The following is an 11,629-nucleotide window of genomic DNA, read 5'->3' on the forward strand; positions in this document are numbered from 1 at the left end:
TACAACTGATTATGTAATTTCAACACAAAATAATTTGCATTCACACAAACATATTTATATACACAGTTAAATCGTGATCTATACTCTGGAGTCTATGCTTTTGGAACCCTGTGGATACACAAACATTCTAAGTTTCTTTTAAAAGGCTCACAGCAGGAACACAGTCATATAAAAACAGTATTTTCATCAACTTGCCCTATTCTCCTGAATCTTGTTTTACAGGATAATCCACAGCTCAGAAATTGGGATTTTTTACAGTATAATGTACGGCTCAGTAAATGGGATTTATCTTTTTACAGTATAATCTACAGCTCAGTAAATTGGATTTGCCAGTATAGATAAGAAGAGGCATGTCTCTATTAAGGATGCAATGCTTTGTGGACCCAGGACATACTTGAAAGCGAGAGAAATCTCAATGTATCCTTCCTGGTAAAATATTTGATAAATGAATAAATAAATATGGAAAGTTTATTCTGCATATTTTTTGCACAGTCTGGCATTCTATTCTCTGTAAACCATTACATGAAAAAGTTTGCTCTTTCCAATCTGCAGTAAAAGCACACAGCCATGCCCATGTAGTTGTTAATTAATAAAGTGCACATCCCCACCTCTCCCTTCCCCATCACAGCCCTGGTATTCCTGGCCAGGCAGGAGATCCCCACCCTGCTATGTATGAGGTTGTCTTTTAGGGTTGGGCTGGGGGTCACATTCCAAACGCAGCCTTGCAGACAAACACCCCTGGGTTAACCCCTCAGCTCCCAGCAGTGACCATATCCCCTGCAAGTCACTGTAATGAGCAGCTGATGCTCCCTCTAGTGTTAGGACGGAGAAGCACGATATGCCAGGGCAGCAGGTGGTACTGGACCCGCCCACCGGGCTACCTTCAGCCACTCAGGTGCGAGGTGCCTGGTGCCCCCTCCCTAGCCCACAGCCCTTTATAAAGCGGCCGCCGCTCCCAGGCTGATCAGTCTGCCTTGTGCTCTCTTCTTGCTCAGATCTCCTTGTCAACCCACCCAGTGTCCACCATGTCCATCAAAGTCAGCAAAGTCACCTACCGCAGCAGCAGCAGCGCTGCCCCCCGCGCCGGAGGCTTCAGCAGCTACTCCTACAGCGGGAACCCCGGGGCCAGCAGAGCCAGCACTGCCGCTTTTAGTCTGGGCTCCAGCTATGGAGGAGCCAGATTTGGCAGCGGTTACAGGTCGGGATATGGGGTTGGAGCTGGAGCTGGGGCTGGTGGTGCCATCACCGCAGTCAGCGTCAACCAGAGCCTGCTGGCACCACTCAACCTGGAGATCGACCCCCACATCCAGCAGGTCAGGACCCAGGAGAAGGAGCAGATCAAGACCCTCAACAACAAGTTCGCTACCTTCATTGATAAGGTAAGTGCCTGGCAAGTGCCCACTCTCTGCTTGTGCCCAGGGTGGCACCTGGTATAGATATTACTGACCAAATGTACAGCACACAATATTATAGTGTCCACCTAGATGACACACCCTTTTACCTGTCCAGGTATGCCACTTACCTGAACAGGTATAACCTGGCTATGCATGCCTGGGATATCTCTTGGTATGCAGTCACTACCTGCTTAACCTATCATGCCCGATTAAGGTGCTGAACTAGTCACAATAGAACCTTACTCGATTCTTCAATAATTCTACATTCTAAGCTTTGCCATATGCATCATGAAGGCACGGTTGGAATGAAAGGGTTAAACATTTTTTGGCTAGAGCCCAGTGTAGCTCAAGGTTAATATGCTGGGTAATTTAATGGTCTTTGTTAGAAGTGCAGAGCAGCAGTTTCAGTACTGTGGTGCATTGTTCCATTTAAAGCTACTAAATAGTTTATTGTAATTTTTTCCAATATTTCTTTTCCCTCTAAATCGATTTGTAGACAAAGGGCCTCTGTTTTGAGGATTTAGAAACTTCCAAAGGTATTACAGAGGCCATAAGCCTTCCGTAGAGTAACAGCTGCTGCACCTGTTGGACCCCTGGGGAATTTCCTAAGTTTAAACAATAGGTAGGGATGGCAAAGGCCCAAATAGTGTTATTGCTATATTATACTGTTAACCAATACATCAACAACTTCATTGTAGATGGGATTAAATATACCATAAGGACAACTTGGTTGGTGCAGACTTATCACTGAATACTGGATGGTTTTATCATCAGCAGCTATATAGATGGTATTAAAAAAAAAAGTGGAATGTCCCTGGGTAGAGTTATAAAAGTGTTTCGGACTGAAAAATGGGATAAAGGTCTAATAGTGGAGCAGTCACAATGGACACCATCAGTCAACAAGAAATAGCAGTTGGTTCCCATGGCAATAGCTCTAGTGTTAGACCTTTGTCCTTTCTATGTTTGCAAAGCTTTTACAAATCTTACCTTCCACATCTTCATGGTGGCTTAAGTCTGTCAGTGGTCTTTAACCCCTTAAGGACACGTGACATGTCATGACTCCCTTTTATTCCAGAAGTTTGGTCCTTAAGGGGTTAACGAGTTACATATTTAGCAATGTGCTGCTCACGTCTTACAAAAAGGTTAAATGGCTTATTTTATGATGTGTTTGTTTTGCATATATTCTTTAAAGAAAGTACTGGAACAAGGCTGGTCATTTTTCAAGAAACAAACATTTACATGCTAGAGTTTAACCCTTTTGGGAGCTCGGTAATGAATCAACACTCTGCAAAATAAAGCTTTGACATCACTCCTCACAGGGTTTAAATCTCATCACCAGTAATACTTATTCAGACATCTATTCAGTACACTGTGCCAGGTTTCCCCTCCTTATAGAGTGGGTTACATTTAATTGCCAATGTCCACATACAATCTGCCAAATGATTTGACTAGATAGGAAATGCTTCCTCATTTTCAGATCCTCATAAACCAAAGTGTCCAATATAATTAGTTTTACAAGAAATAGTACTTGCTACTATTTAGAAAAAAAAACCTTTTTGTATTAACTCTGCTGAATACACTGCAAAAAATATTCACAGGGCATATACTACCATCCAGGAGAGGCAGCATTTCCAAGAATCCTTTTTAGATTTGTATTGCTTGTAGTCCCAACAATCCCTGGTTACTGTTCTACAATTGACTATCTGGATCTAAACCTCATATTTTACCAAAGTAATGTCTTTGTATTAATTTCAATTGTTATGGCCCCAATAAATGTAACAATGCTGCATACCGTATTGCAATACCTAATATGGCAGCAGACAAACCAGTGCAGCAGATTTTAAAGTCCTGTTTGCAAACTTTAAAGGTACATTTGAAATGTATCAGGGCAGTGATTTCTTTATTTAAAAAAAAAAAAAAAAATGTTAATCCACTCAACACTATTGTGCTGAATTGAAAGCGTAATTGCTAAATTTAGGCAAAAGAGAACTGGTCCGGAAAAATGAATCAACTAAGCTATAGTCACAGCTGGCTATTTTTGCCTTAGGTTTGCAATTATTTTTTTTAGTTTTTGCAGTTTAGTGTTTTATTAATAAACCCTCATTATTCTGGTTAGTGGAGACACCTGTGAGTTTCTTTACAGAGAGTTCTTAAGGAAGTTGGGAAAATGGCGAACGAGGAAGAGAACTGTTGCTTACGTGGTGATACAATTCAAGGATTATGGGTTGTGCTAGATAAAAATTGTATTGTAAGCAGAGAATGAGTATGCGATAAGGATAAGAAATAAAAGAGCATTCTCTCAGTGTTAAACATTTGGCATTTAGTATACATATAATGTGCTGGTTTTAAATACAAAACACATAACTCATACAAAACATAATAAAAGACAATATATTTTACATTTGCTAAGGAAAGAAAATAGATCACAGATTGGTGTTTTTTTCAGTTTTGTAATATTGTATTTGCTGTTGCAGTGAAAAACCATACGTTCGTTCTCAATATGTTTGATAACAATTCAATATGTTTGACAATAGTTATAGAGTGTGTACAAACACACAAAATTAAACCCTGCACATAAATTCCCACTACTCCTGGGCAGCAGCAGCACCTATAGTATTCCTAAACCCAAATACATAGAACAGAAACCAAAAAGAGTTACCTGCACTCTATCCTAAAATCCGTATGTATATTTAAAAACCTCCAGTTATTTAAATGTGCATTGGGATAGACTGCACATAATTGTTTTCGGTTTCGGTTATAGAATGCATACCTGACAAAATGTTTTAGAACTTTCAAAGTATCACCTGCATGTTAAACTTGACACATACTTAATTTTGTGTTAAGATCTTTTGACAAATGGTTTTATACTCTCTCTGTGCTAATGTATTGCACATACCTCTATCACTGCAACCGGTTAAAAGTTACCATTCACTTTGTTTAATATATATATGTTGAAGGCCAATTCTTAATGGAGCATTTGCCCGTTAGTATGTATTCTTGCGAAAGTTTGTGCGTGGGACGCATTTTATGTTTGCAAAGTGTTTTGGTGACAGTAGTGAATAAAGACGTGTCCTGACTGTAAGTAGGTGGGTAGGGAATATAACTTTATTGTGTTATCCATTTCCTCATTTGTATATTGCCTCTCTGTACTGCAAGGGAGGGGCGGGTGATAAACGTTACCTGCAGTTATTGCCTTATAGGGATATAACGTGATTTCCCACCCAGCCTTGCCCAATGCTGTATACTCTGTACACAGAACTTTATCTGATGTCACAAAGTACACAGGACTTGAACTCTCATTATTCAAACTGAGAGCAGACAGATATTACAAAACTGTTTCTAGTGCAGCCAATGTGCATGTCAAAGCGGCTAGCATTGATATGATTATCCATCATAATGAAGAGATTATTAAAACAAAACAAAGATAATGGGTGATATTTTTTTGGCAAGCTAAGTTGGAGTGAGGTTGTCTTAGTGTATATTAAAAGTTTAACAGAACAAACGATACTTCCAAATCTGTATTGCCGTATGGGGTGTTTGTACACCTTTTAGTCCTATACCATTAGTTTGTACATACAGTTCCTTCCAATGCCTGCTGAGCACTGGTACACTATACTTAACTATTTCCTGCTCATGATGACGTAAACATCTGAAAATGCCTGAAGGCATAAATGATTTTCATATTTCTCTCCGAGTATAAGAGGGAACCTCTAAAACTTTGAGTAAGGGTGATCTAGACAGTCTGGGCCTTTAAAGTCCTAGTACAATGCAGAACCATTTCAGTATTGCTACAGCTGGTGATTTTGTCCCACTATGTTTTCTGTGACCCTTAATATTTTGTAATGGTGGAATGGCAGAAAAATAGGTCTACATTGCCTACCGGTGAGTGGGGTCTCTATCAGAAAACTGCCATATTACTCACGACCCATAATCAGTAAAAAATTAATTGCTGTTACTATATTTTCAGCATATTAACAACTGCTTTATCAATTGCTTTCAGGTCCGTTTTCTAGAACAACAGAATAAGATGTTGGAGACCAAATGGGGTCTCCTCCAGAACCAGAAGACCACTCGCAGTAACATGGACGGCATGTTCGAGGCATACATCAACAACCTGCGCCGTCAGCTTGACTCCCTGGGACAAGAAAAAATGCGCCTGGAATCAGAGCTTGGGAACATGCAGGGTCTAGTGGAGGACTTCAAGAACAAGTGAGTTTCTCCATACTTGGTGGGAACAGCAAGGGGATGTCTTAGTCTATCTCAATGCCAAATTGATTTGTGTATCACTTTATTTAGTTTAACTTTGGAAAATTAGCCCATAACCATTCAACTTTTGATACTTCATTCATTCATTTTTAAACATGCCTTGACATCTTTCTTATTCTTGCAAATTTTCCATCCGTGGATTAATTTAAGAAATTGTTGTGCTGGAATCTGTATAGATGTTTTTAGATGATTAACAAAGCTGAAAAGTTTTATGACCTTAAATGGAAACCCATTATTCCTTTGCAGATGAACATGTCTGGAGGAATTCTAATAGACTTACTGCCAAATATATATATTTATTTTTGGTTTGGTTTTAAAAGAATTGCTTCTTTTTATTTTTATAATATTTAAAATTTGACATAGTGGATCATGAGAACTAAACATATGATATGTTTAATAATGCATTGGGGAATTAATGTTAAAGAAAGCACTTCTTCCAAAACAGAAAATACTGCTAAAGAACAGGATGCAAGTTTGGAGGGTGGAAGAAAAATGTAGTAGATACCCGGAATAGTCTTCCAGTAGAAATGGCAAAAACTACAGCAATAAACACATTTTAGAATGCTTGGTATATTTGTAAAGCAATCCTCAAGAAAATCATTCAACTCAATGAAATATCTAATTATGAGCAAACCAGATGGATCGATTTGTTTATCTGGTTTGTCTATATGTTTCTGATTTACAACACTTAATATGTTTTGTTTTGTTTCTAAAAGATATGAAGATGAAATCAACAAGCGCACAGAGATGGAAAATGATTTTGTTCTTCTAAAGAAGGTAATATTTTTATAATAAAGACTGAAATGTATTCAAATTAGATTCATGATTACAGATTCTCCATTTTATTATATTATAAACTGGTATAACCACACCTAACTTTACTTCCCACCAAATTAAATGACTTGCTATGAGCACCATGATTTTACATACTGGCAGGCTGCCCTATTCATCAATCTCCCAAACGCATGAAGAAGTTAAAGTCTAAAACATTGTGCATCTAACAACCCTAATTGTAGTGTTTCAGTGTAACCTCCAAGGACAGGTGTGTAACATTACCAACTGTATCAAAAAAAGTAGAGAAGAGATTTTTATAAAGAGACTTTTATAATTTCCCTTGACACCTTAGAGGTAACACTTACTAAAAAGTATATGTTCCACATCTTTTGTTAACCCAGCATTTATTTCCAACCCAATAGGACGTCGATGAGGCTTATATGAACAAAGTGCAGCTAGAGGCTAGATTGGAGGGACTGACAGATGAAATTAACTTCCTCCGCCAACTATACGATGAGGTAAGAGAAATAGGGACTGCTTTTCTAACAAAGTTAAGGTTTTATGATTGACTAGAATGCACCAAACCCAATATGTTTTTCTCTTACAGCAACTGCGTGAGATGCAATCCCAAATCTCCGACACATCTGTTGTCCTCTCCATGGACAACAACCGCAACCTCGACCTAGACAGCATCATTGCTGAAGTAAAAGCTCAGTATGAAGATATTGCCAACAAGAGTCGCGCTGAGGTAGAAAGCATGTATCAGTTGAAGGTAAGTCTTATCTCAGACACTGGAAAACATATAACGTGTATATTTCAGACTCTGGAAAACATTGATCAAAAGGTGCAACAGAGTTGATGTAAATATTTGATTTCTTTAGAATCATTTAATTGATGTAAATTACCTACTATATAATTAATTTTGTAGAAAGTGTTATTGCTCACTCCTGACCTTCCCGTCACATAGAAATATTGTAATGGAAAATAAAAAGATTGCATGTTAGCACTCTGTACTTTTTGAATGCCCCATGGGACGAACTAGTATTCAGTTGGATACATAGAATGTTCAACTATCCCATCACTCTTCCCTATTGTCTCTTTGAGTAGGAGTTTTTTTCACATACATTTCATTCAGTTGTATTCTTATTTAACAGTACCAAGAACTGCAAACTTCCGCCGGTCGCCACACTGATGACCTCAGAAACACCAAGAACGAGATCAGCGAACTCACCCGCTACATCACCCGGCTGCAGTCTGAGATTGATGCTCTGAAAGCACAGGTGAGCTCAACTGTAACAATTGATTTTAGGCATGAGTGCTTCAACATTAACAGTGTAGCCTAGCAGGTTTGTGGAACCTAGAGCAGGAAACCAACGGGCATGGATGTTTGCTTTTTAAACCAAGTCAGTTTGGTGGTCATGTGTAACAAATGCTTCGCTCAGCTTGACAGACATCCCACTATGCATTTGGATCTGACCTAACATACATAGTAGAAACCAGCTGTTAACCCTTTTTATGCAGATGTTTTCGTTATAATTAGTGATTTCCTTTTTTCTAGTAATGAGAAGTGTGTAAATGTTGTTACGATAGGCAAATCTATGTTCTAGGTTTTGTTAATACGTGACTTTTTCAAAACAAATAATCTAATGGAATTTTTTTTTTATTTTCAGCGTGCAAACCTTGAAGCTCAGATTGCTGAGGCTGAGGAACGTGGGGAATTGGCGCTGAAAGATGCCAAAGCTAAACTCAGTGAGCTGGAAGCTGCTCTGCAGAAGGCCAAGCAGGACATGGCTCGCCAACTCCGAGAATACCAAGAACTCATGAATGTGAAACTGGCTCTGGATATTGAGATCGCCACATACAGGAAACTCCTTGAAGGAGAAGAGAGCAGGTAGGAATATATTTGAAGAAAATATTATATACACATCCCTCTATGCAATATTGCATTTTTCTGGTAAACCAATGTTAAGGGAACACCCAAGCACCATAACCACTATATCTCACTGTAGTGGTTATGGTACCTGAAGTGCCCTGGTTCTTCCCCACCCCACCATTTATGATGGAGAGGAGGAGAATTGCCTATGTTTCGAACATCAATACCGTGTAGTTCTGTGTCATTGGTAATAGTGGAGCATTACTAATCAAGTAATGGACATTAACAGAATTTCTGAATAATGAACTTGTATATGGTTAGATCGTAAGAGCAGCTCCCTTATAAGTAACATAGTCTCCATATTTCATGCTGTTGTTGATGTCACAGGTTTCATTATTTTACATTACTTGCTACAGTGCTTGTTTCTTGTGGCCTTCAGACTCAAAAGAATTGTACTTTGGCTGAGGGTAATGCTGTCATGGAATTGTAATGAACTAGGATCAACATTATTAACAAAAGTTTCTTCTTCTTCTTCAGGCTAGAATCTGGAATCCAGAACATGAGCATCCAAACCAAGACCACAGGATATTCTGGTAATTATTAATTTTTCAGAATAAAATTGTTATATATGATGCCTAATTGAGGCTTAAGAGTGTTTTTTCACTATAGTAACTAATATAAATTCTGAACAAATTGATGAAAAGACTGTATAAAGAACAAGACGATTGACCGTTTACATCTGAAACTGTATAGTTTTGTTTTAACCTATAATTATATATTTCCAGTTTGGAAATGTTGTGTCTGTCTAGGATATAAGAAACTTGCACATACCTACATTAAGGCTATTATAATCCTAGTCATAGTAAGAGTATTGTAATTTATCCCAGAGTTTAAAATTTGAAGTCCTATGATACTAAAAGTTACTTGCCACTGCAAGCCATAGTCTGCTCACCAAGGGTGAATTTCTTCTCGGTGGAGCTAAATTTTCACTTGCCAACATGGAAAATTGAGCCCTGCTTCATACTGTAACCTTCCTATTGGTATATGAACTATAGCAAATAATGGATTAAGTCTCACTTTATACTTTTTTTGTGTTACAGGAGTTAGTAGTGCCTACAGTGGTGGTCTTCAGAGTGGGTACGGCAGTGGGTACGGCAGTGGATACGGCAGTGGATTCGGCAGTGGCATTGGCAGCAGTTATAATTCTTATTCCAGTCTCAGTTCCTCTCCTCTGGAAACCTCCAGGACCAAGCGTAGCATCGTAGTGAAGACTGTGGAGACCAAAGACGGAAGAGTGCTTTCTGAATCCTCAGATGTCTTCTCTAAGTGAGCAGTCCAAGTTTCTTAGCACAATGCTCACCCACAGCCAGGATCTTCTTTACACATGAGCTTCCTTCAAGGCAGATATCTGAGTCATGGCATAGAATTCTTACCTGCAACTAACCATGGACATGCTATATCGGAACTGGGAGCCCAGTATTATGCATAGAATTTGGAATGACATTTAATGGTGCTCTTTAAACACAGAATGCTATTGTCAGCTCATATCTAAAATGAGGGTGATGGGTATTGTCTGGCATGTTTAGCCTGTTTTACATTTCTTCTACTGATTCCTTCTCAGCAGGCTTATGGCTCAATAGAGAAGCCTGGCTTATTGTGGGTACTGTTGTGCTCTCCTATCTTTCACTTCTAACACCTTCCTTCTTCGCTTTTCCTACAATTCTCACAGTTCTTTGCAAAGTAAATACGGAGTTCAAAACTCCTCCAAATCTTTTGCATTGTGCCTTATCATCCATCCTTGCTGGACGGATACTGGAAGTGCCTACACCTTTCAGATAAAACTGTTAATAAACCTTTTTATTATTTTAAAAAAAAACATGTGTCTGTCTTCTTAAATATGTAACATCCAAACAGTGAAGGAAATTGAAAGCTATTGGTCTGAAATAGGCTTCTCCAAACTCTGGCCCTCCAAATGTTGCTGAACTAGAACTCCCATAATTCTTCGAATGAAACAGATAGTCAGAGAATTGTGGGAGTTGTAGTAGAGCAACAAGTAGATAGCTAGAGTTTGAAGAACCCTAGTTTAACACATGGCCAACAATGCCAAGTGGGCTTTTATACTTACATAGAAACATAGAATGTGACGGCAGATAAGAACCATTCGGCCCATCTAGTCTGCCCAGTTTTCTAAATACTTTCATTAGTCCCTGGCATTATCTTATAGTTAGGATAGCCTTATGCCTATCCCACGCATGCTTAAACTCCTTTACTGTGTTAACCTCTACCACTTCAGCTGGAAGGCTATTCCATGCATCCACTACCCTCTCAGTAAAGTAATACTTCCTGATATTATTTTTAAACCTTTGTCCTTCTAATTTTAGACTGTCCTCTGGTTGTGGTAGTTTTTCTTCTTTTAAATATAGTCTCCTCTTTTACTGTGTTGATTCCCTTTATGTATTTAAATGTTTCTATCATATCCCCCCTGTCTCGTCTTTCCACCAAGCTATACATGTTAAGATCCTTTAACCTTTCCTGGTAAGTTTTATCCTGCAATCCATGAACCAGTTTAGTAGCCCTTCTTTGAACTCTCTCTAAGGTATCAATATCCTTCTGAAGATATGGTCTCCAGTACTGTGTACAGTACTCCAAGTGAGGTCTCACCAGTGTTCTGTACAATGGCATGAGCACTTACCTCTTTCTACTGCTAATACCTCTCCCTATACAACCAAGCATTCTGCTGGCATTTCCTGGTGCTCTATTACATTGTCTGCCTACCTTTAAGTCATCAGAAATAATCACCCCTAAATCCCTTTCCTCAGATGTTGAGGTTAGGACTCTATCAAATATTCTGTACTCTGCCCTTGGGTTTTTACGTCCAAGATGCATTATCTTGCACTTATCCACATTAAATGTCAGTTGCCACAACTCTGACCATTTTTCTAGTTTACCTAAATCATTTGCCATTTGGCTTATCCCTCCTGGAACATCAACCCTGTTACATATCTTAGTATCATCCGCAAAAAGACACACCTTACCATCAAGACCTTCTGCAATATCACTAATAAAAATATTAAAGAGAATGGGTCCAAGTACAGATCCCTGAGGTACCCCACTGGTGACAAGCCCAAGCTTCGAATATACTCCATTGACTACAACCCTCTGTTGCCTGTCACTCAGCCACTGCCTTACCCATTCAACAATATTGGAATCCAAACTCAAAGATTGCAGTTTATTGATAAGCCTTCTATGTGCAACAGTGTCAAAAGCCTTACTGAAATCTAGGTAAGCAATGTCTACTGCACCACCCTGATCTATAATTTTA

The 11,629-nt window shown here is 38.8% G+C and overlaps 1 protein-coding gene across 1 annotated transcript; it reads left to right on the forward strand.

The window, feature by feature from the left end:
• Positions 1–957: 957 nt before the first annotated feature.
• Positions 958–10,183, forward strand: LOC134570105 (keratin, type II cytoskeletal 8-like). Its single transcript, XM_063428483.1, has 9 exons — positions 958–1,379; positions 5,395–5,603; positions 6,377–6,437; positions 6,857–6,952; positions 7,042–7,206; positions 7,589–7,714; positions 8,105–8,325; positions 8,845–8,900; positions 9,408–10,183. The coding sequence occupies exons 1-9, from the start codon at positions 1,026–1,028 to the stop codon at positions 9,635–9,637; spliced, it is 1,518 nt and encodes a 505-aa protein (XP_063284553.1). The 5' UTR covers positions 958–1,025; the 3' UTR covers positions 9,638–10,183.
• The last annotated feature ends 1,446 nt before the right edge of the window (positions 10,184–11,629 follow it).

The sequence above is a fragment of the Pelobates fuscus genome, chromosome 1 (genome assembly GCF_036172605.1).
Source record: "Pelobates fuscus isolate aPelFus1 chromosome 1, aPelFus1.pri, whole genome shotgun sequence".
In the NCBI taxonomy this organism is placed as follows: Eukaryota; Metazoa; Chordata; class Amphibia; order Anura; family Pelobatidae; genus Pelobates; species Pelobates fuscus.

Excerpts from the sequence above, each read along its gene's own strand:
- LOC134570105 (XM_063428483.1), top strand. The coding sequence starts at position 1,026 with ATGTCCATCAAAGTCAGCAAAGTCACCTACCGCAGCAGCAGCAGCGCT. Across the intron at positions 5,604-6,376 it reads GTGGAGGACTTCAAGAACAA|ATATGAAGATGAAATCAACA; the intron begins GTGAGTTTCTCC and ends TGTTTCTAAAAG. Across the intron at positions 8,901-9,407 it reads CAAGACCACAGGATATTCTG|GAGTTAGTAGTGCCTACAGT; the intron begins GTAATTATTAAT and ends TTTGTGTTACAG.